This window comes from Silurus meridionalis, chromosome 27 (genome assembly GCF_014805685.1).
Source record: "Silurus meridionalis isolate SWU-2019-XX chromosome 27, ASM1480568v1, whole genome shotgun sequence".
Taxonomy (NCBI): domain Eukaryota; kingdom Metazoa; phylum Chordata; class Actinopteri; order Siluriformes; family Siluridae; genus Silurus; species Silurus meridionalis.
The window spans coordinates 17,672,085-17,700,084 of NC_060910.1; the positions used below are offsets into that span (position 1 = coordinate 17,672,085).

The following is a 28,000-nucleotide window of genomic DNA, read 5'->3' on the forward strand; positions in this document are numbered from 1 at the left end:
GATGTTACAAATGATATAGTTCCTTCAACTACAGAGCATCAGAAACACTTGCTGTATCATTAAGTAAAGAACTGATGATCGGTTTTCTGTGCGACTAAATAATATACAACATGTGTTTCCGTTTTTTCATTGTGCTTCTTGGTTCTTATTGTTTTCTTTGTAGAGAACTGCAGTGCAGAGTAATGCATCATATCAGAGTCACCAACCTGCAGGAAGAAAGAAGAATAAATATAAACATATCTTCTGTAGAGACCACAAAGTCCTCATGCTGAAGAAAGTTTAAGCATTAAAACCTCAAAGTTTTTCTCTTTTACCATGTGGGATTTCATTGTTCCTGTGTTTATTAGTTCTCATATATTATTATTTTTGGGGTTTAATAAATGATTAGTTATTAGTTATATAATATAAGTGTTCCGTCAGTTAAGTAGAAATTTTAATTGGAACCTTGATAACTCAAAAACATCTGGTCAATATGATTATTATTATTATTATTATTATTATTATTATTATTATTGAGAAAAAGCGTGATAATTAATAGAGTAAAAATATGCATGTATTTAAATAATGACCTGAATATTTTAATAGCTAGACTAAATTTGTTTATTTAAAAAAAAAAAACATCTGTCCTGTAAAAACTGCACAAAAGATGAGAAATCCTCGATTTTCTGTTCTGATCGTGAAACGAAAAATGAGTAATGACTGAAATTCAATATCAGGAAAGTAATTTGTATTGTTTGTATTCATGTACAGATTTTTACTGAGAAATAAAAATGCTTTATGAATAAATTTGTAACGTCTGTTCAGGTTTCTGCTCAGGGTGAATTAAATCAGGGTTCATTTATCTGGAGGTCTGTCTGTGTGTGTGTGTGTGTGTGTGTGTGTGTGTGTGTGTGTGTGTGTGTGTGTGTGTGTGTGTGTGATCTCGAATTTACCTTATTTTCTGCTTCAACACCTATAACAAAACATTGGACAAGTTATTATTATCAATTCTAAATCAAAATTCAATTTAAATTCAAATTTCAATATTATTATTATTATTATTATTATTATTTAAATTGCACTAAACTGGTTTTTACTCGCTACCTGACACTTGCATTTTTATATACATCATATTGTAAATATTAATGTTAATGTACAGCATTGCATATATGTATAACTCTTTAAATGTAATGTAATGATTTTAACAGTAATTATCTTCATCACAAAAAAAAATCATGGATTAAAAAAAAATGTAATAAAAATTTCTGGAAATAGCAGCTTGAGTTATTAAATGTGGTTGATGTAGAAATCTGTTTCAATATAATTTGCTTTGTGGCATTGACGTCTAACTTCTGAAAGATTATGATTGAGCTACTAGTGATTATTTGGACAAAAAAATAAAAATAATAAACAAATAAAAACAGGACTGGTTTAATACTCATTACAGACTGATCGTGACAATGACCGCTTTGTTACATAATATAGAGTTGGGGTAAAAAAAAAAAAAAATTATTAATTGTTTGTAATTAATACAAATATTTAAATTTAATTAAAGTAAAATTAATTTTTTTTTTAAATCTCATTTAGATCATTTAATGTGCAGTTGAAATGTGTGTTAAAAAAAAAAGCAGGTTGAAGTAATGAGTTATGCATATGAGATTATATATTTTAATAGTTATAATAATTATTCATTATTATTATTATTATTATAATTATTATTAGTAGTAGTGATAGTAATAGAGAAATAATATTTTACCTCCATGTGTGTTTCTGTGCTTCAGCAGGATGAAAATCAGGACACCGAGAAGAATCCCAACGACTGAACCAAACACCGTGTTCAGCATGAAGATCACAGAGGAACAGCTGTAACCTAGATGAAAAAATTTCACATTTTAAACACAAAACCTGCTTCATATTTTAATGTAGAAATGTCCAGAAGCTTTTGTGAGGAAAAAAAAAAGACAAACCTGCTACTTTGTTCTCAGTAACTTGAGTTTTATTTACTCCTGAAAATGAAATATTATTTGAATAAAGTCAGATTTTCCAATTCACTTTTATTGCAGTTATTTAATTTATAGAAATTTACCTTTGACGTGTAAATAGGTCGAGTTTCTGAAGGACAGTTTGCTCATTGCCATGGAGCTGCAGTAATACAGTCCTGTATCAGAGACGTTCAGTGCAGTGATGGTGAGAGACGTGGTCTCGGGCTGAACAGACATCACCAGGCGCTCGGTGTCTTTATAGAAGTAACAGTTTTCAGATGGAGTTAATGTTCTAAACTTTTTACACCCTACAAGAAGTGGAACTGAATCAGTGGTGTGTTTGAACCAGAGGATGAAAGTTGTTACAGTTTGGCCATGTTGGCACCAAATAGTGACACTTTCTCCAACTTCTGCTTCCAACATGAAAGAGCACAAAGTCTCTGAGAACAAACCTGCAACACATGAACACACACTCATAACACTGAATATTGCACATAATATTTATAAATACTTTTTTCCTTATATTTTACATTTAATTTACCAAATACCGCATTTATAAGCATTGATTAGGACTTACCCATGGTGCAGAGGAGCACTAACGTAGGTTGAAAACGAGCCATTGTGTATTAGATGAGAGACAAAGAAGAAATGATCTGCTGAGGAAATCTGCATCTGGTTTATCTGTGTGTAAAGGGTATGGATATTTATGTAGCCTACAGCAACTTGCAACAAAAAAAAGCCTACCGGAAAATAAACATCATCTCTGTAGATCTTAAGTAGCTTTTTCACCTATTTCACTGTACTTTAGTTAAATCTTTTACTTTTTACATTTTTTGCGAAATCAGTCGTCCCTTTTTATTTGAATAAAAAATTAACTGGTCAAAAATGAGCAAAAAGATGTTTACTCTGTTTTGATTGGCGCTTGGTGGTATCTACTGATCACCAACATACAGTTCAGCATCACTTCAACAGCATGCATAACATTTAGAGAGGAATAAATGAAGAAACTCCAGATTTGAACTCGCCATTGGGTTTATGATCATTTTAATAGACTTCTATCATTGTTTCAGTCATTAATATCATTTTATTAATAGATCAGTGGGCTGAGAGTCACATTAGAGTCTTTACAGCAGAACATTTTAGTCATAATAAATCATAGTACTTTGGATATTTAAGTACATTTGAAGGCAAAAACATTTGTAGTTTTACTCAAGAAATTCCTCAGTATATTTGTTGAATATTCAGTGAGATCATGAGCTCCAGGACTCTAATGTATTATAGAAAAAACGTCTAGTGACCTTTTATTTAAACTTACAAAAAAAAAAATTTTAGGAATTTTTTATGTTCCTATGAGACTTTTTTTCAAGTTGTCATGCTGAAAAGTGAACCTTCACCCAGGCTAAGGTTTTCTGTACAGTAAACACATGGCCCCTCTGTACTTGTCTGCATTTTTCCTCAACTCTGAACAGACTTTGTGTAAACAAACTCTTCTGTGTACAGTAGTAATAGTCAGAACTTTTTTTTCCATCAGATTTGATCTTCTTCACCCACTCTGTCTTTGTGATCATTTTCTTGGTGTTGCTGTCGTAGTACACAATCTGCTCTCCATTAACCAGACCAACAGCTGTGCAGTTTAAAGTTGGTATGATAGCAGTGTAGATGTACTGCAGGGAGTGTGGGACTGGAAAAATGTACACTTTTAGTAACACACATGATCATCTCATTACTAACATCAGGAATCAGGTAAAAGGTGTGTAATCAGGTGGTGTGTCTCAATCAGCTTCCATATCCACTGCACAGGGCACTGATCAGGGAGTCTGCAGTTTTATATGTTGCGTCAAAATCAAGTGACTAATTATTATTGTTGTAGATCTCAAATGTTCATTTGTGTTAGAATAAATATTTTATTTATTTATTTTTTACAGTGACTGATGAGGAAATGGGAAGTCTCGTTCTGTATGCTGTTAATAGCTGCCAGTGGCGATGTTCTACAACTTGAAAAAAGGATCCTGTAACAGAAAATGATTGTACGCCTGCTAGATGGCCCCGGTGTTGACAATCTGATTGGTTAAGCAACAGCTTTAAGCAACACACTTTTTACACTACAGCGTCCTCTCGGCAGACTATCTGGAATGATTTAAGATATTTATGGAAAAATATATAATAAAACATCAATCAGTAAAACCCCAAAGCATTTTGCAAAGCAGAAAAAGCCTTTCTTGCCCTGAATCGATACCATAATCATCATTATGTGGCGTTATTTCAAAATATAGTTGGTTATTTTGCAGTTTAACCTCATAAATATCATTACACCCATGCAAAAATACATCATAAGCAGTCCCACTAGAGTTTCCAGATTTTTTTTTTTTGCAAGGGGGAATTAATAATGAATAATATAAATAATAATACAGTAATGGAATGCGTAGCATTCAACCTTAGGAAATCCACCTGCCTCGAATTTGTTATTGTAAAAAAGGACATCAGCGCCATCTCCCGGCCACGGAATATGATGGTGACTGCGGTATTTTTTATTTGTCTTTTTTTATTTGTTATTCTTCCATAATAAAACGTCACATGAAACAAGAACCTCTACCTGTCAGCTAAAATGTGTAATACACATTTAAAATCTGAAATATTTCTGCAGTGACTCGGATAAACCCGTTTCAGTATAAAACTAATTTTCACTGAGACTCGAAAACTGCTGCCACACATTTACACAACAATTATTTAGTTAATGTTTTATCACCAAGCAGGACTGCAGGGGTTTGGAGATCACTTTAAAGCTTAAACCATTTCTATTCTCTATGATCAGTAAACTGCTCCTATTTATTTACACAGGACACGCTACTGTGTGCGCATGCGCAGCTCCTGTCACATTGTGCCGACACACGCTGCTCCTCTGTGATTGGGCGCCCTGCCGTCATGTGACTCAGCGACTTAACGCGGAACCAGTAACATCACTCACACACACCAGTAACACCACTCACACACTAACACATCACTAACACACCATAGTTACATACTGAATTTTATTTCAATTTTTTCCACTTTTACTGTTGATTTTGTTGAATAATTCTCCAGCCAAGCTTTAGCAATATGATTGTTTATATTTCACATGCAAATAAAGCAACCTTTAAATCCTGAGATAGATGATGTGACACAGAGGAGATCATACATCATGTGGGAATATTTTATACCTGAAAACTGCAGTATGTGTAAGAAGACTATTCGGGCAAAAACACCAACTTATACAATAAAAAACATGAATAAGAGAACATAAAAGTTCACGTCATAACCGGTGACACTCTGCTCTCCATTACAGGAAGGTGTGTGAGATCAAAATAAAAATCTCCATCAATATTAGAAATTATTGCAATTTTCCAGAGTTTCCATTTGTAACCAGCAGCTCATCAAATAAATAATGAATTTCATTAAAAAATGATTGAATTCCCTCTATTGGATAAATATCATTTTCAATATCTTATAGTGTATTAAAAAAAATACTATAATCATTATTATATTCTCAAAGCCATTACATATGATATTTTCTTAGAACCAAAAAACAACCTCTTTATATTTTTATATTAAATTACACTGGATTATAAACTGAGCATCCTATTATATAATATTATATTATATTATATTATATTATATTATATTATATTATATTATATTATATTATATATTATAAATACCATTTTACATCACATTATATGCACAGTGTGAGGACAATAACCGGGAACTCAACTAAACTGGAACTCAAGCAGGAATGTAAACAAAGTCTTGGACTAAATATATATAAAGGTCTCATATTATTGGTGTCACTCAAATAATGAAGAGATATGATCGTCTAGACAGATGTCTCTCTGGAAGATAATTCCAGTCATGTTCCCTTTAGTCAGGAATGATGACTGATGTCTCATTGCTGCTTCCAAACCATAGTTGATTGAATGAGACTTCATTTCATTAGAGTTCCATCACTCTGAGGTAATGAACTGGCATTTTCCAGATGCCCTCATCCAGAGTGACCAGTGCAGTTTGTCCTGATGTGTTCCTGATGTTCATGTTGCTATAATGTCAATTTAACTCTTTCATCTCCATCTTCTCTCTCCTAGAAAAACAGACAGACAGAAAGAGTTTGAGCTCTGAGGTGAGATTTAATATTAGCACAGACTCTTCTGCAGGATTTTTCCTCCACACACAGATTTATATTCCAGATTACAGTGTAAACATCATCATGTCTTACTCTCTCACTGCAGCAGGATCACACACTCTCACACTTTAGGAGGTATTGAGGAAAGAATCTTCTTCAGAGGCTGTAAAACATTCAAATCATCACAACGTGAAATCAAAACACTGCAGCACATAAACACTGTAGTGGATTTAAACATCATTTATGGATCATAAAGTTTCACTTACAGTCTCTGGGTGGAACGGATTTGAATTCTGAAACACAGATGATGATCACACAGTTATTATTAAATCTCTGTTTATTCAGAATCAGATTATTGTGTCTAAATATATGTAAAATATTCATTAAATTCTTCTTCTAGAATTAAAAATCTGTTTTCCGTAAACGTAACGTTTCCTTTATCCACTCACCAGAGTTCTTCTTCTTCCAGATCAAAATTCCAGCAACAACAACAGCAACGAGAACAAGGAGAGTCACGACTACACCAACGATGATCCCAATCTGTCCTCCATCTGTTAAATCATCACAGAGTGTTTATTATCTGCTGCATCAGTAAATCAGTGTTCACTCTGTAAATGTGTAGATTTATAGGAAAGTGTTTCTCCGACCTCTCAGGATTCGTCTCTCGCTCACAGGCAGCACTAAACCCTTCTCCAAGCTGCTGTGCTCAATCACACAGGTGTAGATGTGTTTCTGCAGCTCCTCAGCTGAGACTTTCAGACTGCTCCTCTTCTGGAAGCTTCCATCCTGGTTGGGTAACGTCTCTCTGAGATCCATGTCCTTATGCACGTCCTCTCCGTCCTTCTTCCAGGAGATCGTCATTGATTTGGGGAAGAAACCTGTAGCATGACACACCACCTCTGGAGAAGAAGCTTCTTTTTGGAAAAGTGACGTTTTAGGACGAACTGCAGAGACATGAACATTAAACCACATTGTTAGATTTATTCATTTATTGAGAAGGAAAACTTTGTATTCATTGCTGCAGATTATCTGGTCTTTCCTCAAAACAATTATGAGAAATGTAGGAGATCAGCATGTGTTTCTATAAAAGAGTAAAAATATGAATAAATGTGTGAAAGGTCTGTGTGATGTAGAAGGTTATAAAGATGGAGGTTTACACATTAAAGACTGCAGCATTTATTGTGTAGAAATGATTTACACTCTGGTTGTGATGAAAACTGTAGTTTATGATGAATATAATTAATATTTAATAAAGGATCAGGTTCACGTGTTAAAGTTTCATGGTTTGTGTTTACAGTATCTGTGTGTAGTGAAAGTGTGTTATTAGTGTGTTACAGTATCAGAGCAGAACACACTGTTTACCTTTTTTTTCCACAGTCACAAACGTTTTTAACCAATCAACACACTTATGCTTCAGGAAGTTCTTCCAGTATGTAATGTAACCATTAGACTTCCAGTTGTGTTTGAGAATCTCAGCTTGAGGTTTAACTGCAGTCCAGGTTCCATTTTCTACATTCAGACTGATAAAATCTTCTCCATCAAAACCATAGTGATCGTATCGTCTAGTGATGACGTCATCATCACTTTCACAGCCGTACATCCTCTGTAGTGTGTGACCTTTTAAAGAGAGACACACACAATTCGTAAATATTACTACTAATATCGTATTCTGACAGTCTACACTGACAATCATTTTTCGTTAAAGTAGGATTCTAACTGTGTATATCTACGCAATTTAGTTGATTGTGGAGTGTTGGTCTGTGCTTATTTGCTCTATCAGGTGATTAATCAAGGGTAGTTTCAGTCTAACTTGGGGTGTCAATTGTGGGCAGGGCTTACTTACTTATATTGAAGGTGCTCCGCTACAGACATTGTAGCAGTTGTAGGGAACCCCCCTAAGAATAGTAACACTTAGTGTTTATCAGTTCATATATTGTTCTTTAATGTTCTTTCTTGAACCCATCTCTTTGGTCACCTCGTACAGACACAGGTGTTCCACAGAACAGAGGTCACATTCCCAGTAACCTCATCTATCATTCTCTGTTGGCTCAATCTCAAACAGTGGTGGTAGGTGGGCTCTGGAATTGCCAGTCTGCTGTAAGGAAAGCTGACTTTATCACAGCCTTGGCTTCTCACTAAACCTTCGACTTTCTGGTACTTACTGAGACCTGGATATCCCCACAGAACACTGCTACACCAGCTGAAACCGGTAGTGGTGGTGGTACAGGTTTACTGTTGTCACGAATGGTGTTTCATACCGCTCCCTTTGTCTCATCTAACCTTGTCTTCTTTTGAATCCCATGCAGTTTCAGTTACCTCTCCATTCAGCCTCTTCATCATTGTCATCTACCGCCCTCCTGGTCCCCTTGGAGAATTCCTAGAAGAGATGGACACACTCCTCCATACTTTCCCTTCTGACAGCATCCCTCTGACAGTTCTTGGTGACTTCAACCTCCTATCTGACAAATTTCAGTCATCTTTTCTCCTGACTTTTCTGAATACCTTTTACTTGACATTTAACAGCTGCCCTCCAACACACAAGGGAGGAAATGTCCTGGACCTGGTTTTCACTCATCCTATCCCAGATACAGACATTCCATTTCAAATTTCTAATCATCACCTGGTTTCCTTTTCAATCGCTCTTCCTATTCTACCTAAAAACAATTTACATGTCTATCTTATTCGTCCTAACCTTCACTCCATCTCTCCCTCCTGTAATTTTTCATCTCTTCCTGAGCCTGAATCCTTTACTCTCTACCCTTGGACTTTGCTACTGAATCCTTCCTCTCCTCTCTTTCCTCAACCATTGACCTCCTTTGTCACTTGACTACAAAACCCAAGATGACTTCTTGTCCCACACCATGGCTGTCAGAAGTTCTGTGCAGCAATCAACAAGAATTCAGATCAGCAGAGAGGAAGTGGATAAAAATCACAACTCGATGTAGACCTTGCATCTTACCATGCACTCCTGACTAAATTGTTCCTGTCCCGAAGAAACCCCAGCCCGCCTGCCTCAATGACTATCGCCCTGTAGCTTTGACCTCAGTAGTGATAAAGTGCTTTGAGCTGCATCACTACCAGACACACTGGACCCATTACAGTTTGGGTACCGTCAGAACCGCTCTACTGAGGACGCCATTGCTCATCTCCTCCACACCACGATGAGCCACCTGGACCAAAGAAACGGGAGTTATGCAAAGATGTTGTCCGTGGACTACAGTTCAGCATTTAACACCATAATTCCCTCCACACTCACCTCTAAGTTGGAGGTCCTGGGACTCAGCCACCCTCAGTACTGGAGCTCCCCAGGTTTGTGTTCTGAGCCCCTGCTGTACTCGCTGTACAAATACGACTGTGTGGCCACATCCAATTCCACCACCAGGAGGTTAAAAACCTAGAGAGATGGTGCCAGGAGAACAACCTTCTCCTGAACGTCAGCAAGACTAAGGAGTTGATCGTGGACTTCAGCACGAAGCAGGAGAGGTCATACCAACCGCTAAACATCAGCAGGACCCCAGTGGAGTGAGTGGACAGTTTCCGGTACCTAGGTGTTCACATCACACAAGACCTGTCTTGGTCCCGTCACAGCAACACCCTGGAGAAGAAGGCCCGGCAGCGTCTGTACCATCTAAAACGCTCAAGGGACTTTAAACTACCCTCTCAGGTGCTAAAGACTTTCTACACCTGCACCATTGAGAGCGTTCTGACGGGTAGCATCACTTCCTGGTTTGGGAACAGCACCATGCAGGACAGGCGAGCCCTCCAGAGGGTGGTGTGTTCAGCTGAACGTATCATCCACACCGAGTTCCCTAACCTGCAGGACATCTACAGCACGCAGTGCTGGACCAGAGCTAGGAAGATTATGAAGGACCTCAGCAATCCCATTAATGGACTCTTTTCTCTTTTGCAGTCAGGGAAATGCTTCTGCTCCCTGAAAGTGAACACAGAGAGAATGAGGAGGACCCTTTTCCCGCAGGCCGTTCGGAGTTTAAACCAGGAAACACCCAGGATCTAAAAACTGGCCCACACTCATACTTTATTTATCAATTTATCAGCCTTCTTTTTCTTTGTATTATTTTTTTTCCCCATCCTATTTCCTCATGCTGGACTGTGGTAATAAGCATTTCACTGCATGTCGTACCCTGTATGTATGTGTATGTGACAAATAAAATCTGATTTGGTTTTGATTTTTGGTTTGTTACGATAGATCTAAGGGACACCTTTTTCCATATAGCCATCCTTCCTGCTCACAGGAGGTTTCTGAGGTGTGCTTTCGGGGGTGAAGCTTACCATTATTGGGTCCTCCTCTTCAGCCTAGCACTCTTACCATGCACCACTGGGGCCGGAGGCCGAGACCCAGACTGCAGACGTGGCCGAGTCCTCTGTGGAGGCACAGTTTCTAGCAGCTGGTCTCTCTACTGAGGTAGTTCAGACCATCCTCCATTCCAGAGCTCCACCCACAAGGAGGTCGTATGTTGCTAGATAGCAGGCATTTACCATGTGGTGTGAGCCCCACCAGTACAGCAGTCAACTGCCCGGTTGGTTCAGTTCTAGAGTTCTTGCAGGACCAGTTTGCCACAGGGTTGGCTCTGACCTGCGAATAAGCCGACTATCAGCAGATGGATAATGGATGCCATTATCACATGTTATGAGTCCTCTGGTCTTCCCACTCCTTTCGGAGTCAAGGCTCATACCACCAGGAGTATGGCGACCTCTACGGCCTGGTCCGTGGGAGTTTCCCTGCGGGACATATGCAACGCTGCGGGCTGGTCCACCATTTTGACCTTTTTCAGGTTTTACGACCTCGACATCAGATCCACTCCTGGCTCCTCTGTCCTTCACGCTGGTGGTGCTGGCAGGAAATGGTCAGCATGGTGTGATTGGACACTTGTTTCCAAAGCGGAATGATTTGCTTCCTACCTGGAAGGTTGCTCATACCCGGTAACATGGAGGGGATCCACATCTGCACCGTGCAGACTCAACACTGGTGTCCAAGGCTGGGTATTTGGTCTCCTCCTTTTCTCCCTCTACACCCACTCCATTGGTGAAGTCATATCCTCACATGGGTTTTCTTACCACTGCTATGCAGATGACACTCAGCTCGTCTTTTCTTTCCCTCCCTCAGATACCACAGCTTCCGCTCAGATCTTGGCATGCTTGACAGACATATCTTCAAGAATGAATGCTTATCAATTAAAACTCAACCCCAGCAAAACATAACTGCTGGTCATCCCACGTGATTCATATCCAGGTCAAGCTCTCCGAATAACTCTTCATGACTCTCTGCTCTCCCGTTCAGCTACTGCTCATACCTTGGGGTAACTATGGACAACCAACTGTCTCTCACATGTTGCTAATGTGGCTCACTTCTGTCGATTTCTTCTCTACAACATCCGAAGTATTCAACCATTTCTGTCCACACAGGCTGCCCAGGTGCTTGTTCAGTCTCTTCTACTGTAACTTTCTGATGGCAGATCTTCCTCTGAATGCTATTCGTCCACTGCAAATTTTACAAAATGCAGCTGCACGATTCTGCCCAAGTTCTCCCACACCACCCCAGTGCTGCACTCTTCCACTGGCTTTCAGTAGCTGCATGTTTTAGATTCAAAACACTAATGCTTGCCTACAAGGCCAAAAATGGACCAGCGCCATCTTACATCTTAGAGACCTCATCACACCAATCACTGGCACAGTTCAGCTCTTAGACCAAGCAGGTATGTGGCTTTATAAGAGTCTGTCATTAATACCAATAGCAAAACAATAAAACAAAATAGAAATGTTTATTCTCACCTCTACTGAGATCAAACTGATTCTTTATTTTTGTAAACATGTTGTTAAAGTCATCATGATATCCCTGCATGTTCTCTGATTCAGTCTTCCAGTACTTTTTATCATTACTATTCTTTATCCAGTCCTTTGGGATCAGCCTCCTCGCACTGCTACTGTAGGACATAAACTGCTTTCCATCCAGCAGACCCACAGCAGTGAACTCTGGGAAACCAGTATATTGGGGGGTGAGCATGATGTACTGGAACTCCAGAGAATGTGTATCTGTAAATACAATAAACACCATGTAAATTATTATTTTTTAACTACTAATCATAGAGGAAAACACCAGCAACAGTGTGTTAAAACCTTGTGGGGACTTACAGAAAACGTTTGATCTCTGTCATTGCCAACAAAGAGCGTCTCTCATCTTTTTAAATGGGAGAACTTGCACAATTGGTGGCTGACTAAATACTTTTTTGCCCCAATGTATTTTGTACATGTTAGTATTAACAGGGCCGCCTTATTTCTCTTTACACACATTCCTATGATGTCTGTGCAGTGGATATAAGATCTTTATGATTTGAGTACCAGGTTTACAGGATATTTTTGTAAAAACACAAATAAGGGAAGAACTGAAGAACATATGCACCACTCTGTGTGCTGTGATTCTTCTCTGATCAGAAAAGAAACCTATTAAAATATTTATTCTATGCCAGCACCTCTGGTATCTCTCTTTTTCACTATACAGTGACTGATAAGGAAATGGGAAGTCTCATCCTGTATGCTGTCAGTGCCAGTGATGATGTCCTACAGAAAATGGTGGAGTGCTTGCGAGCTTTGACGCGTTCGCTCTCTGACGTCCAATCAAAGGATATGAAAATGCAGAATTGCAAAATTATTGTACGCCTGCTAGATGCTTCAGGTGTTGCAAATCTGGTTTATGGAACAATATATTTTAAAACATACATCAGTGAATCTAAAAGTATTTAGGAAAGCAGAAAAAGCCTTGCTCTCCATGAATCGATACCATTATCATCATTATTATGCTCCATTATTTCAAAATATAGCCGGTTACTTTGCAAGTTTAAACTCATAAATCTCATTACACCCATGCAAAAATACACCAAAAGCAGTTTCCAGAATTTTTTTTTTTTTTTTGGAAGGTGAGGTTAATAATGAATATTATAAATTATAATAATGACATTTGTAGCATTTTACCTTTGGACTTAAATTTGGACTATTTAACATGACCTCACAACCTCAAATCCATTTGCCTCGGATTTGTTATTGTAAAAAAGGACATCAGCGCCATCTCCCGGCCACGGAATATGATGGTCGCTGCGGTATTTTTTTATTTGTCCTTTTTTATTTGTTCTTCTTCCATAATAAAACGTCACATAGACCAAGAACTTCTTCCTGTCAGCTAAAATGTGTAATACACATTTAAAAACGGAAATATTTCTGCAGTGACTGGGATAAACCCGTTTCATTATAAAACATATTTTCACTCAGACTCGAAAACTACTGCCACACATTTACACAACACGAATTTCCTGCTGTTGTGTGTTTCTCCACATGCAGAAACCCACCTGCTCCTGAAAGATGAACAGAACATGTGAAAAAGAGCAGAACCTTTAATAAATCCCAGTCCTCCATCTCACACTGCTGCACTGATCCTAATGGAGAAATAATGTTTTATCACCAAGCAGGACTGCAGGGGTTTGGAGATCCCTCAAAGCTTAAACCCGAGTTTTACCTGCCTGATTTTATCGATCATTTAATTAAGAGTTCTCTCCTCTATGATCAGTAAACTGCTTTTATTTATATACACACACACACACACACACACACACACACACACACACACACACACACACACACACACACACGCAGGACACGCTAGTGTGTGCACATGCAGCTCCTGTCGCACTTCTGCTCCTCTGTGATTGGGCGCCCTGCCGTCACGTGACACAGCGACTTACTGCTGATGTAGACAGTACACATTAGAAACACCCTTATCACTCACAAACACTCACACATTTACACACCACCATCACTCACACACCCACACACACACACTCAAAATTAACACCATTCATACACCACTCACAAACTTCTACACACCACTAAAACCATTCACACACTACTAACACACACTTACACACCAATAACAACACTCACACAAACACACCACTAACACCACTCACCAGAGGTGGCAAAAGTACACACATCCATTACTTAAGTAGAAGTACAGATCCTCATGGTTTAAAATACTTGGGTAAAAGTTGAAGTACTGATTATACTTTTTTACTCAAGTGAAGGTAAAGAAGTCCTGGCTCAGACATGTACTTCAGTAAAAAGTAGTTATTACTTCTACCTGTTTTAGCGGTTACAGTTTTTACCAATTGCTTACACACGAAAGCTTTTAATGTCACACAATTTTTGAAACCTCTCACTCAAAGTGCAAAACTACATGCCAAATCTTCAAAACCATAAGCTATTTCTTAGCCTTAGACTAAGTTTTCAACTGCATAAAACACTTTTTTCAAAACACTACACACAATTCTCTACCTAAAACACAAAGATCTATCAGGAAGTGACTTGCTTTCCTTTTCCAAACACAACCAATCAAAATGCTACACTTAGTCACCAGGTCACACAGACACATCTGGAAACACTAATTGCTTAATTGATCACTAATCAATCACTGCTTTACTTTACAGTAGTGTAGATAGGCCTATCAATAGGTCAAATATCAGATTACCTGTTTTGAACAATGGATGCTAACAATGAACAGAGAGCAAGAGTAGGAAGAGGAGTAGGAAGGGGAAGAAGAAGAAGAAGAGGACGAGGGCAAATAAGAGAAGGATAGAGAGCCATCTCTAAAAAAATCAGGGCAACACTTGTTGATCATGTAATCAACCATGGTTTGACCATAAGAGAGGCTGGACTGAGAGTCCAGCCCAACCTGAGTCGATTTCCAGTGGCGTCCATAATTCGAACCTTCAGAAATGAGAACCCATCCACAATTTACCACCCATCCACAATTTGTAGTTTGGTACCTACCCCCATATTCACCTTTTCTAAATTCCATAGAGGAATTCTTGCCATGCGCTGAAAAGTGTATGATTGCCAACCCATTGCCCGCATGCCACTTCTCCAGGCAATGGAGGACGCATGTGGGGACAGAGAGGTTGCCTCTGTTCAAGGTTGGATACGCCATGCTAGGAGATACTTCCCTTGAAGTTTGGCAGGAGAAAACGTAGCTTGTGATGTGGACGAAGTATTGTGGGCAGACCCAGCTCAGAGAAGAGATGAAGCTTAGCACTGAGGACTGCACCCCCCCTCCCCCTGCCAATTCCTGGACCAGGACCTCACACACACAATTTACTGTATTTTACTGTAAAGAATATACTTTTGGTTTTCATGTTTATTGTTTTGTTGTATGCCAATGTATACAACAGTCATTTCTGGCCTAATACATATTTTCTGTTTCTACATTGCAGTGGTGTTCTTGGTGTACTTGTTCCCCCTCTCAGCAGATTACTTTCACTGTAGAACATTGTATTTAACTGTAGATATAAGCCTTAGATTTGAGCTTTAGATTTAGAACAGCAGTGTTTACATGGTATATCCAGAAATGTATTATTATGAAAGAGGTGTTTGCTATTTGATGCAAATGCTTCATTCGGACACGTGTTTATGGCATTTTGAATGCAGTGTTGCAGGAGATGTGAGCTATTTTGCATTTCGTGTGTGCAGTTTTGAGAATTGTGTGTAGAGTTTTGAAAAAAGGAGACTTGGTTTTGAAAACGTGTGTAAGCAATTGGTAAAAACTGTAACTGGACCTCACAACAGATAGATAGATAGATAGATAGATAGATAGATAGATAGATAGATAGATAGATAGATAGATAGATAGATAGATAGATAGATAAATAGATAGATATGTATCACTATGTATAAACTATGTATCATATTTACAGCATGTGATATGTATGTGAGCATATGTACAGTGATTAAATAAAGGCTGTAACAGTGCAGAGACGTGTGGACATCATTAAGAGTCTTTGCTATGTTTCCACACGGACAGTTAATGAGGTGATACCGGAGAAACTGCACCTCTTCAAGTCAAGAAGCTTTTATATATAATCAAAAACATTGTACAGATTTAAATGATGTATTGTTTTTAGCTGTACGATCAATAAAGACAGTAATTTAAGTTCGTTTCGCCATTATGAGGGAAAAACCTCACAAAACGCCCCCCAGAGGGTAAATTGTGTAAAACATGGCGGATTTTGGTGTTTGATTTGAGACTTGGCACAGATATAAAACAAAAGTTTACTGATTAAAAATAGTTTTCGGTGGAGTTAATTTATTTATTTTATATCTAAGTAAAGAAGGGACGTCGTGAATAAGTGTATGTTTTGCTGGAGGTTTTAATTTCGCCTCTTTTATATTTAGTTATTTATTTATGTATTTACATTTTTTTTGTTTATAAAAATGGTAAAAACAGAAATGCTTTCTGAATTGATCGCGCGTTAATAACATTTAGTGCCGTTTAAAATAATTTTAATTTTGACAGCCAAATATATATATTAATACAAAACGAATAAAAAATGTTGTTACCTAATGAATGTATCCAGGCTGAAGATCCACATACAGAACACAAGCAGAGAAAAGATGATGATGATCAGGAATGTGTCTGTTCTCAGTCATGTTTAATCACTGACTCCCTCTGTCTCATCCACATTAACCCCAAACTTCTTACTGCCTTCTGCCTGCTGATTCTTCTCTTCGTAAAGAGTGAGGGTCAGGACTTTATACACCAGCGGAGTGAAAAAGACACGCAGTAACAGGAAATCGGTTGATCGGCTGAAATTGGCGTGCAGTGAAAATAAAAAAATTATATTTCACTAAATCAGTGGATTAAAACTAAAGTAACGAGCCGGTTTTGAAAATGTAAGAAGTAAAAAGTACAGATATTTGTGTAAAAATGTAATGAGTAAAAGTACAAAGTTGTCTGAAAAATAAATAGTGGAGTAAAAAACTGATACCAGAAAAATCTACTTAAGTACAGTAACAAAGTATTTGTACTCCGTTACTTCCCACCTCTGCCACTCACACACTCCTTCACACCATTAACACCATTCACACACCACTCACATACCCACACACCACCAACACACCATCACACCATTGCTCACCTCTATGCACACACTTACGCACCACTAACACCACACACTCTTGCACACCACTAACACACTTATATACCACCAACACACTCCTACACACCACCACCACCACTCACAGACTCCTACACACCACTAACACTACTCACACACACTCCTACACCACTAACACACTACTAACACCACCCCCACAAACTTACATACCACTAACGCCACTCACACTCCTACACACCACTAACACCATGTTCTCAAAGCCACCACAAATATTTTCCTGTTCTATTTCCTGTTCTAATATTCATCCTGTTCTATTCTATTCTAAAACTGTGATGTTACAAATGATATAGTTCCTTCAACCACAGAGCATCAGAATCGGTTGCTGTATCATATTAAGTAAAAAACTAATGATCTGTTTTCTGTGCGACAGAAGAATACACAACATGTTTTTCTATCATTTCATTGTGCCTCTTGGTTCTTCTTGTTTTCTTTGTAGAGAACTGCAGTGCAGCGTAATGCACCAAATCAGAGTCAGCAACCTGCAGGAAGAAAAAAGAATAAAGATGGAGCAATGTTCCTTAGAGGCCACAAAGTCGTCATGCTGAAGAAATGTTTAAGCATTAAAACCTCTCTCACCACATGTGATTTTATTGTTCCTGTGTTTATCAGTTCTTATATATACAGTATATATATTAGTTATATAATGCAAGTGTTCGATCAGTTGAGTAGACAAAAAAATCTGGTCAAAATTATTATTAATGAAAAAAAAGCTTGATAATTAATGAAGATTGAAAATATGCATGTATTTAAATAATTACCTGAATATTTTAATAGCTAGATTAAATTTGTTTATTAAAAAAACATCTGTCCTGTAAAAACTGCACGAAAGATGAGAAATGCTCGATTTTCTGTTCTGATCAAGAAACGAAAAATGAGAAATGACTGAAATTCAGATCATCTTCTGCTTAAGCGTTCTACATATGAAACAGAACAAGGTGAAAGCAGCTTTTACACAATTCTGAAGAACAAATTTTCTTCAGGTTTTACAGATTAAAAAAACTACACGCTTCATGGTTTAGAATTAAAATCAAAACATTTTATCTAAGAACAAAATCCAAAAATATTTGGGGAAAATATTGTTTTGTCATGAACTTTGCAACTTCATTAAGGTCGCAGCAGTTTAGAGAAGAAACGATAAGAATGCAAGGAAATCATTTGTATTGTTTGTATTTATGTATAACATTTTTTGACTGAGAAATAAAAACGCTTCATGAATAAATAAGTAACATTTATCTGGTTGTCAGTATCTGTGTGTGTGTGTGTGTGTGTGTGTGTGTGTGTGTGTGTGTGTGTGTGTGTGTTTAATCTCGAATTTACCTTATTTTCTGCTTCAACACCTAAAACAAAACATTAGAAAAGTTATCATTATCAATTCAAAATCAAAAATTCAAATTCAAATTCAAAATAAAATGTAAATATTATTATTATTTTTATGTAAATTGCACTAAACTGGTTTATACTCGCTTCCTGACACCTGCAATTTTATATACATCTAAATATTAATGTTCATGTACAGCATTGCATATATGTATAACTCTTTTTTATATGTGATGAAATAATTTTAACAGAATTATCTTTCTCCCAAAAAAAAAAAAACATGGATTAAAAAAAAAATATTAAAATTTCTGGAATTAAAACAATATCTGGTGACTTAAATCTGTGCACATGGCAGCTCGAGTTATTAAATGTGGTTGATGTAGAAATCTGTTTCAATATAATTTGCTTTGTGGCATTGACTTCTAACTTCTGAATGATTACGAATGAGCTACAAGTGATTTTTCAAAAAAAAAATTAAATAATAATAAAAAAAAGGACTGGTTTAATACTCATTACAGACTGATAGTGACAATGACCGCTTTGTTACATAATATATATTAATTGTTAAAATTGTTCATTTGTAATTAATAAAAATATTTTACTTTCAATATTTTAATTATTATTTAAAATAATTTTTAATAAAGCTTATGCTTACTTTGAGTTATGCATATAATATTTTAATTATTATTATTATTAGTAGTAGTAGTAGTAGAGAAATAATATTTTACCTTCATGTGTGTTTCTGTGCTTCAGCAGGATGAAGATCAGGACACCGAGAAGAATCACAACGACTGAACCAAACACCGTGTTCAGCACGAAGATCACAGAGGAACAGCTGCAACCTTGATGAACAATTTCACGTCTTGAACACAAAACCTGCTTCATATTTTAATGTAGAAATGTGCAGAAGCTTTTGTGAGGAAAAAAAAGACAAACCTGCTACTTTGTTCTCAGTAACTTTATTCACTCCTGAAAATGAAATATTATTTGAATAACTTCAGATTTTCCAATTCACTTTTATTGCAGGTCTTAAATTTATAGAAATTTACCTTTGACGTGTAAATAGGTCGAGTTTCTGAAGGACAGTTTGCTCGTTGCCATGGAGCTGCAGTAATACAGTCCTGTATCAGAGATGTTCAGTGCAGTGATGGTGAGAGACGTGTTCTCGGGCTGAACAGACATCACCAGGCGCTCGGTGTTATTAAAGAAGTAACAGCTTTCAGATGGAGCTGGTGTTCTAAACTTTTTACACCCTACAAGAAGTGGAACTGAATCAGTGGTGTGTTTGAACCAGAAGATGGAACTTGTATGAGTTTGGCCATGTTGGCACCAAATAGTGACACTTTCTCCAACTTCTGCTTCCAACATGAAGGAGCACAAAGTCTCTGAGAACAAACCTGCAACACATGAACACACACTAATAACACTGCATATTGATTATAATAATATATATTTATACTTTTTACATTTTACATACCAAATACTGCATTCATTAGCATTGATTAGGACTTACCCATGGTGCAGAGGAGCACTAACGTAGTCTGAAAACGAGCCATTGTGTATTAGATGAGAGACAAAGAAGAAATGATCTGCTGAGGAAATCTGCGTCTGGTTTATCTGTGTGTAAAGGGTATGGATATTTATGTAGCCTACAGCAACTTGCAACAAAAAAAAAAAAAGCCTACCAGTAAATAAACATCTCTGTAGATCTCGCCTCACATTTTAGAAGATCATCTGCAGTCATCTACAGTTAGGAAGTAAATGTAACTCGCTACTGTACTGAAGTGGCTTTTTCACGTATCTGTACTTTAGTCAAATCGTCAAATATCTTTTTGCTACATTTTGCGAAATCAGTCGCCCCTTTTTATTTGGATAAAAACTGAACTGGTCAAACACGTGGCAATCGACCAATCAGGGAAGAGTTCAACAGCAAGCAGAACATTTAGAGAGGAATAAATGATGAAGACGCTCCAGGCTTCAACTCGCCATTGGGTTCATGATCATTTTAATAGACTTCAATCAGTGTATGAGTTATTAATATTATTCTATTAATAGATCAGTGTGCTGAGAGTCACATTCGAGTCAATAGAGTTCAATAAGTGAAGAGTCATGTGACTAAAATGATAACAGGAACATTATAGTTATAATAAATCATAGCACTTTGGATACATAAGTACATTTGAAGGCAAAAACTTTTGTACTTTTACTCAAGGAATTTTCTTCAGTATATTTGCTAAATATTCAGTGAGATCATGAGCTCCGGGTCTTTGGTTTGATCCAGGATTGATTGTTAAAGTGTTTGTGCAAGATTATGAAGGATTCGTTTTCCAAAAATCAACACAACTTATTACGTTACTGGTTTTTATCAAATACATTTATTCATCATATTTCTTCAGTTTTATAGAGGAAACTTCCAGTGACCTTTTTTTATTTAAACTTACAAAATAATTACATTTATTAAGTCATTTTTAATGTTCGTATGAGACTTTTTTAAGTTGTCATGCTGAAAAGTGAACCTTCACCCAGGCTGAGGTTTTCTGTACAGTAAACACATGGCCCCTCTGTACTAGTCTGCATTTACCTCAACTCTGAACAGACTTTCTGTAAACTCTAACTCTTGTGTACAGTAGTGATAGTCAGAACTTTTTTTCTCATGTCTTTGCACATGTTTTTCTTTCTATCATGTTTTTCCATCTTCAGGTAGGACTCTGGAAGCTCTGCAAATTCCTTAATTTAGGATTAATACAGATTTTATAATAGTTTATTTTTGAAAGTTGGTTTCAATCCCAACTTGGTTTACAGATGATACAAAAATCACTAAACTAAGTATTTATAAAAAGGTATAGAACCAGTCAAAAGTTTGGAAACACCTTCTACTTTATTTTTATTCTTTTCAACATTGTACATTATTAAACCTCCAAACTCTGAAAGACAATTAATGAAAGTGTGGTAAAAAAAAAACAGCTTCTATATTGTGGTGATGCGATCAACCAATTTGATTATTTGTGTGGAAATGGTATGTTCCACGGGTATAAAAGGGGATGAGATTGACAGGCAACCAAGCGCACGTCACCAAGCGCGTCATCTGGGGTTTCGGAAGTGACGTAACTTCCTGTGCGCCGTGTTTATGTCTGCGAGTGTGTGGCTGAGGAACATTGCGGATGTGTTGAGTGACACTTTGTCAGCTTTCCACTCGTACACGTCAAGTGTGCGGAGCGGCGTGAGTCCTATTGGCAGTGTCACGGAGGTGTTGCAGCAGGCTTTTCGGGCGCCGTTGAGCTTTGCGTCCTTTCTGCATAATCGATACTGACTACTGAGCAGCTGCAGTAATGAACGCATGAAAAGGAGTGCGATTGTAAAGATTGGGTTGTTTATTTCTTCATGTTGGTCCAGGCTTGACCCGCTTTTCACTGCCTTTTAACGGATGCATGTAATATGAACTAACTATCATATCTCTACAAAGGGGGAATTGCCTTCGCGACCGGACTGACAGCGCTTCCGGCTAGTGAGAGCGCAGTTAAACTTAGCGTGTTGAGTATTTAAGGTTTTGACTGAGGTGGGGTATTTGCATCGTATATCTTTGTATTGTCACCCTGTTGTGTTCTTTGTTTGTTTGATTTTCTTTTGTGGTTTTTCTGTAGTTGTGGTTTGTAAACTCCTATTTGGGGTTTTTGTATGATTTGATTTGTTTTGTAAATGTGATGTTTTATATGACGCTTTTGTGCTGCCTATAATTGTTAAGGAGAGCCGCTATTATCAGGTGATGCTAACTCCTTTGGCAGCAGCGTTCTTTTATAAATCATAGTGTGCTGTTTGTATGTGTGTAGTTGGTGTATTTGTCTAATGTTGTTGTTCTTTTCCCTTCAGAATTGGGGTACCAGTGCTAGCCAGTGTCTGCGGTGTGTGGTGGTGGTACAGCTGTCGACTTGCAGTGATCACAATTGGGTTTGTGGTGTGGTGTTGTGAGAGAACACGAGTGCGTGCTGTGTTTAGCTAAAAGGCAGGACAAATTCCCCAGTTCTGAAGTGGTAAAACAAGAGTGTGCATGGATGAATGATGTTGTGATTTATTGTACTCTTTTAAATTTTTGCATATTAAAATGAATCATGTATTTTTAATGTGTTCTGAATAAATTGTGTGAACTATTTCCTGTTGTCTGATATCTGTCTCAGCCACTACGTATTTGCGTGCTTTTTAGTACTTTTGGGTCCCTGGCCCATTTCCAGGGTGGCGTAGTCAATTTACTGCCATATTTGGTATTGGTTAAACACCCCCACATGCCACAATATCTATCTATCTATGTTCATTCACACATCACTCACACACACTTACACACCACTCACACACTCCTCTAACACCATTCACACACCTCTCACGCACAATAACACACCACCAACTCACCATTGCACATCGCTAACACCAGTCACACACACAAACCACCTACACACCACACACACACACTCCTACACACCACAAACACCATGTTCTCAAAGCCACCACTAATGATATTTTCTTAAAAAACAGCAAAAAATCTCTTTATATTTGAGTAATAAATTACACTGGATTACAAATTGAGACAAAGATTAGAGTAAAAAAGTACATGTGCATCCTGTTCTATTCTATTATATTATATTATAAAACTGTGATGTTACAAATGATATAGTTCCGTGAACTACAGAGCATCAGAAACACTTGCTGTATCATTAAGTAAAGAACTGATGATCTGTTTTCTGTGCGACTAAATAATATACAACATGTGTTTCTGTTTTTCATTGTGCCTCTTAGTTCTTATTGTTTTCTTCATAGAGAACTGCAGTGCAGAGTAATGCATCATATCAGAGTCACCAACCTGCAGGAAGAAAGAAGAATAAATATAAACATATCTTCTGTAGAGACCACAAAGTCCTCATGCTGAAGAAACGTTTAAGCATTAAAACCTCAAAGTTTTTCTCTTTTACCATGTGGGATTTCATTGTTCCTGTGTTTCAATTCTCATATATTATTAATATTAGAGTTTAATAAATGATTAGTTATTAGTTATATAATATAAGTGTTCGGTCAGTTAAGCAGAAATTTTAATCCGAATCCCGATAACTCAAACATCGTCAATATTATTATTATTAATGAGAAATAGCATGATGATTAATAAAGAGCGAAAATATGTATGTATTTACATAATGACCTGAATATTTTAATAGCTAGATTAAATTTGTTTATAAAAAAAAAAAAACATCTGTCCTGTAAAAACTGCACAAAAGATGAGAAATCCTCGATTTTCTGTTCTGATCAAGAAACGAAAAATGAGTAATGACTGAAATTCAATGTCAGGAAAGTAATTTGTATTGTTTGTATCCATGTACAAGATTTTTACTGAGAAATAAAAATGCTTCATGAATAAATTCATAACGTCTGTTCAGGTTTCTGCTCAGGGTGAATTAAATCAGGGTTCATTTATCTGGAGGTCAGTGTGTGTGTGTGTGTGTGTGTGTGTGTGTGTGTGTGTGTGTGTGTGTGTTTAATCTCGAATTTACCTTATAATCTGCTTCACCACCTAAAACAAAACATTGGACAAGTTATTATTATCAATTCAAAATTTAAATGAAATTTAAATATTATTATTATTATTATTATTATTATTTAAATTGCACTAAACTGGTTTTTACTCGCTACCTGACACTTGCATTTTTATATACATCATATTGTAAATATTAATGTTAATGTACAGCATTGCATATATGTATAACTCTTTAAATGTAATGTAATGATTTTAACAGAATTATCTTCATCACAAAAAAAAATAAAAATCACTGATTAAAAAAAATGTAATAATTTCTGGAAATAGCAACTTGAGTTATTAAATGTGGTTGATGTAAAATCTGTATCAATATAATTTGCTTTGCAGCATTGACTTCTAACTTCTGAAAGATTATGATTGAGCTACTAATAAACAAATAAAAACAGGACTGGTTTAATACTCATTAAAGACTGATAGTGACAATAACCACTTTGTTACATAATATAGAGTTGGGGTAAAAAAAAAATGAATTATTTAATTAATTTTTAAAATTGTTTGTAATTAATAAAAATATTTACATTTAATCAAAGTGAAATTTAAATATTGTTTTTATCTCATTACATTTACATTTAAAGTGCAGTTGAAATGTGTGTTAAAAAAAGCAGGTTGAAGTAATGAGTTATGCATATGAGATTATATATTTTAATAGTTATAATAATTATTCATTAATAATAATTAATCATAATTATTATTATTAGTAGTAGTAGTAGAGAAATTATATTTTACCTCCATGTGTGTTTCTGTGCTTCAGTAGGATGAAGATCAGGACACCGAGAAGAATCACAACTACTGAACCAAACACCGTGTTCAGCATGAAGATCACAGAGGAACAGCTGTATCCTTGATGAACAATTTCACATATTGAACATGAAACCTGCTTCATATTTTAATGTAGAAGCTTTTGTGAGGGGAAAAAAAGGCAAACCTGCTGCATTGTTCCCAGTACCTTGAGTTTTATTTACTCCTGAAAATAAAACATTATTTGAATAACTTCAGATTTTCCAATTCACTTTTATTGCAGTTATTTAATTTATAGAAATTTACCTTTGACGTGTAAATAGGTCGAGTTTCTGAAAGTCAGTATGTTGGATTCCATGGAGCTGCAGTAATACAGTCCTGTATCAGAGATGTTCAGTGCAGTGATGGTGAGAGACGTGTTTTTGGGCTGAACAGACATCACCAGGCGCTCAGTGTTATTAAAGAAGTAACAGCTTTGGGATGGAGCTGATGTTCTAAACTTTTTACACCCTACAAGAAGTGGAACTGAATCAGTGGTGTGTTTGAACCAGAAGATGGAATTTGTACGAGTTTGCCCATGTTGGCACCAAATAGTGACACTTCCTCCAACTTCTGCCTCCAATGTGAGATAGCACAAAGTCTCTGAGAACAAACCTGCAACACATGAACACACACTCATAACACTGAATATTGATTATAATAATATATATTTATACTTTTTACATTTACTTACCAAATACTGCATTCATTAGCACTGATTAGGACTTACCCATGGTGCAGAGGAGCACTAACGTAGTCTGAAAACGAGCCATTGTGTATTAGATGAGAGACAAAGAAGAAATGATCTGCTGAGGAAATCTGCGTCTGGTTTATCTGTGTGTAAAGGGTATGGATATTTATGTAGCCTACAGCAACTTGCAACAAAAAAAAAAAGCCTACCAGAAAATAAACATCTCTGTAGATCTCGCCTCACATTTTAAAAGATTTGCAGTCATCTACAGTTAGGAAGTAAATGTAACTCGCTACTGTACTGAAGTGGCTTTTTTATGTATTTCACTGTACTTTTGCAAAATCAGTCGTCCCTTTTTATTCGAATAAAAATTGAACTAGATGTTCACTCTTGATTGGCGCTTGGTCGTATCTACTGATCAGCAACATACAGTTCAGCATCACTTCAACAGCAAGCAGAACATTTAGAGAGGAATAAATGATGAAGCTCCAGACTCGGACTCACCATTGGGTTCATGATCATTTTAATAGACTTCAATTATATAAATCTATTAATAGATCAGTGGGCTGAGAGTCACATTAGAGTCTTTACAGCTGAACATTATAGTCATAATAAATCATAGTACTTTGGATATTTAAGTACATTTGAAGGCAAAAACATTTGTACTTTTACTCAAGGAATTCCTCAGTATATTGGTTGAATATTCAGTGAGATCACAAGTTTCAGGACTCTAATGTATCATAGAGGAAACATCTAGTGACCTTTTATTTAAACATACAAAATAATTAAAGAATTTTAGGAATCTTTAATGTTCCTATGAGACTTTTCAAGTTGTCATGCTGAAAAGTAAACCTTCACCCAGGCTGAGGTTTTCTGTACAGTAAACACATGGCCCCTCTGTACTAGTCTGCATTTACCTCAACTCTGAACAGACTTTCTGTAAACTCAAACTCTTCTGTGTACAGTAGTGATAGTCAGAACTTTTTTTAATTAACTTAATGTCTTTGCACATGTTTTCCTTTCTATTAAGTTTCCTTTCCATCTCAGGCAGGCAGTACTCTGGAAGCTCTGCTAATTCCATCATTTAGTATAAAAATATATTTTATAAGTTTATATTTGAACTTGGTTTCAATCCCAACTTGGTTTACAGATGATACAAAAATCACTAAACCAAGTATTTATCAAAAGGTATAAAACCAGTCAAAAGTTTGGACTCTTGGCATTATTTCAATCATCTTCACGAGCTCGTCTCCTGTTGAGTGGTCATTGGCTGCATTTCTTCACTCTCCAGTCCAAATCATCCCAAGGCCAGGTCATCTGATGCAGTACTTCATTACTCTCCTTCTTAAATAAATAGCTCTTACAGAACATAACCTCTTTGGGGTCAATGTCCTGTTGGAAAACAAATGATGGTCCAACTAAGTGTAAAACACATGACATGGCATGTCACTATAAAATGCTGTAGTAGCCATGTTGGTTAAGTGTGTCTTTAATTTTGACTAAATCACCAACCATGTCACCAGCAAAGCAACACTATGCTTCGCAGTGGGAACAGCACATTCTGGAACTCTGTTTACTGCTTCTATGTCTAACAAAGTTATGGTGGTCAGAACCAAAATTAAAATGACATTTGGACTCATCAGATTAAATAACAGTCACCTGTTAACAGTAGCTGTGTCAGGCATGAGAGCAGGTCTTGAACCAGGGTCTCTAGAGCGAGTGGCAAACACTAGCAGTCTGCCACAGGGAGGCATTGAAACCCAACTACAGAGACACACTCGAGATGTGCAATGGCATGATTAATTACTGAAAACAATAAGTCCAAAACAGCTCAAGAAAAGCGACCCAAAAATATAAACCGAAGAGTGGGTTTATCAATACAAAATAAACCAGACAAATACAAATTAGAAATGACTAAACAGGTTAAAGAAACTCAAGATGAGGTAACTAGGGACTCAAGAAGACCAGAGGCTTTGGAAAAAAACAGGAGACTAGGGAAGACTCTGGAAAAAACATGAGAAGCCAGGAGGCTAGGGAAAACTCAGAAGAGAAGCCAGGAGCCTAGAGTAGACAGGAGACTTGGGAAGACTCGGGAGAACAGAAAAGCAAGGAAAATTGAGAAAACCCAAGAAAACAGCAGACAAAGAAAAAACAATATAGAAATACACTCACCAAACAGAACAAAAACCCACACACATCCGGTTTCAAATGCAAGAATCAAGACAGACAAATACCATGAACAAGATCATGAAAGAAGCTACAACAAAAATAAGGTCAACTACAATGACACCTGTACCGCAACAAAGGTGAAGACAAATATAATAAACCAAACACAGCCAAGGCCAAAGGGCAACTTAAATAGACAACATTAACGAGGAGCAGGTGGGAGACATTATACAGCTAGGGGCTAGGGAGTAGGGGATAAGGGAGTAGGGGCCCAGTGGTGGCATCTGGTGGCAAAGGCAAAACAAACCCACACATATCCGGTTTCAAATGCAAAATACCAAGAAC

At 36.9% G+C, this 28,000-nt stretch overlaps 3 protein-coding genes and 1 long non-coding RNA gene across 8 annotated transcripts; 1 reads left to right on the forward strand and 3 right to left on the reverse strand.

Annotated features, from left to right (window-relative positions):
• Nucleotides 1-35: 35 nt before the first annotated feature.
• Nucleotides 36-27,582, reverse strand: LOC124380972. Of its 4 annotated transcripts, none has more exons than XM_046842340.1 (9): nucleotides 27,149-27,582; nucleotides 27,002-27,077; nucleotides 26,742-26,881; nucleotides 2,539-2,642; nucleotides 2,066-2,413; nucleotides 1,947-1,985; nucleotides 1,736-1,849; nucleotides 933-952; nucleotides 36-206 (listed from the first exon to the last, which is right to left on the reverse strand). In XM_046842340.1, exons 4-9 carry the CDS (start codon nucleotides 2,579-2,581, stop codon nucleotides 60-62), a joined length of 711 nt encoding a protein of 236 aa, XP_046698296.1. In that variant the 5' UTR covers nucleotides 2,582-2,642; nucleotides 26,742-26,881; nucleotides 27,002-27,077; nucleotides 27,149-27,582; the 3' UTR covers nucleotides 36-59. The 4 variants fall into 4 exon arrangements, with proteins under 4 accessions (XP_046698296.1, XP_046698297.1, XP_046698295.1 ...); XM_046842341.1 differs by having other exon boundaries at nucleotides 26,742-26,907; XM_046842339.1 differs by lacking the exon at nucleotides 27,002-27,077.
• LOC124380998 lies at nucleotides 4,462-6,653 on the forward strand. The gene is made up of 3 exons (XR_006924759.1): nucleotides 4,462-5,287; nucleotides 6,077-6,111; nucleotides 6,584-6,653. It is a non-coding gene; the product is annotated as an uncharacterized LOC124380998 (long non-coding RNA).
• On the reverse strand, nucleotides 5,345-13,791 carry LOC124380965 (BOLA class I histocompatibility antigen, alpha chain BL3-7-like). 2 transcript variants are annotated; one of them, XM_046842323.1, is made up of 9 exons: nucleotides 13,640-13,791; nucleotides 13,473-13,559; nucleotides 11,905-12,165; nucleotides 7,477-7,731; nucleotides 6,762-7,058; nucleotides 6,564-6,665; nucleotides 6,381-6,407; nucleotides 6,208-6,277; nucleotides 5,345-6,072 (listed from the first exon to the last, which is right to left on the reverse strand). In XM_046842323.1, the coding sequence occupies exons 2-8, from the start codon at nucleotides 13,537-13,539 to the stop codon at nucleotides 6,243-6,245; spliced, it is 1,044 nt and encodes a 347-aa protein (XP_046698279.1). In that variant the 5' UTR covers nucleotides 13,540-13,559; nucleotides 13,640-13,791; the 3' UTR covers nucleotides 5,345-6,072; nucleotides 6,208-6,242. The 2 variants fall into 2 exon arrangements, with proteins under 2 accessions (XP_046698279.1, XP_046698280.1); XM_046842324.1 differs by having other exon boundaries at nucleotides 13,644-13,789.
• Nucleotides 22,931-27,998, reverse strand: LOC124380974. Its single transcript, XM_046842346.1, has 8 exons — nucleotides 27,958-27,998; nucleotides 27,662-27,675; nucleotides 25,529-25,632; nucleotides 25,066-25,413; nucleotides 24,947-24,985; nucleotides 24,748-24,861; nucleotides 23,978-23,997; nucleotides 22,931-23,295 (listed from the first exon to the last, which is right to left on the reverse strand). Exons 3-8 carry the CDS (start codon nucleotides 25,569-25,571, stop codon nucleotides 23,185-23,187), a joined length of 675 nt encoding a protein of 224 aa, XP_046698302.1. The 5' UTR covers nucleotides 25,572-25,632; nucleotides 27,662-27,675; nucleotides 27,958-27,998; the 3' UTR covers nucleotides 22,931-23,184.
• Nucleotides 27,999-28,000: the final 2 nt, after the last annotated feature.

What these genes read in the sequence shown, in the direction of transcription:
- LOC124380974 (XM_046842346.1), bottom strand. Translation starts at nt 25,571, where the DNA reads ATGGCTCGTTTTCAGACTACGTTAGTGCTCCTCTGCACCATGG. An exon ending in AGTGCTCCTCTGCACCATGG is followed by an intron (nt 25,414 to 25,528) that starts GTAAGTCCTAAT and finishes CATGTGTTGCAG; the next exon opens with GTTTGTTCTCAGAGACTTTG. An exon ending in TACTGGGAACAATGCAGCAG is followed by an intron (nt 24,862 to 24,946) that starts GTTTGCCTTTTT and finishes TTGTTCATCAAG; the next exon opens with GATACAGCTGTTCCTCTGTG.
- LOC124380965 (XM_046842323.1), bottom strand. Translation starts at nt 13,539, where the DNA reads ATGGAGGACTGGGATTTATTAAAGGTTCTGCTCTTTTTCACATGTTCT. An exon ending in TGTTCATCTTTCAGGAGCAG is followed by an intron (nt 12,166 to 13,472) that starts GTGGGTTTCTGC and finishes TTGTATTTACAG; the next exon opens with ATACACATTCTCTGGAGTTC. An exon ending in TCAGTTTGATCTCAGTAGAG is followed by an intron (nt 7,732 to 11,904) that starts GTGAGAATAAAC and finishes TCTCTTTAAAAG; the next exon opens with GTCACACACTACAGAGGATG.
- LOC124380972 (XM_046842339.1), bottom strand. Translation starts at nt 2,581, where the DNA reads ATGGCTCGTTTTCAACCTACGTTAGTGCTCCTCTGCACCATGG. An exon ending in AGTGCTCCTCTGCACCATGG is followed by an intron (nt 2,414 to 2,538) that starts GTAAGTCCTAAT and finishes CATGTGTTGCAG; the next exon opens with GTTTGTTCTCAGAGACTTTG. An exon ending in GACCTATTTACACGTCAAAG is followed by an intron (nt 1,986 to 2,065) that starts GTAAATTTCTAT and finishes TTTCATTTTCAG; the next exon opens with GAGTAAATAAAACTCAAGTT.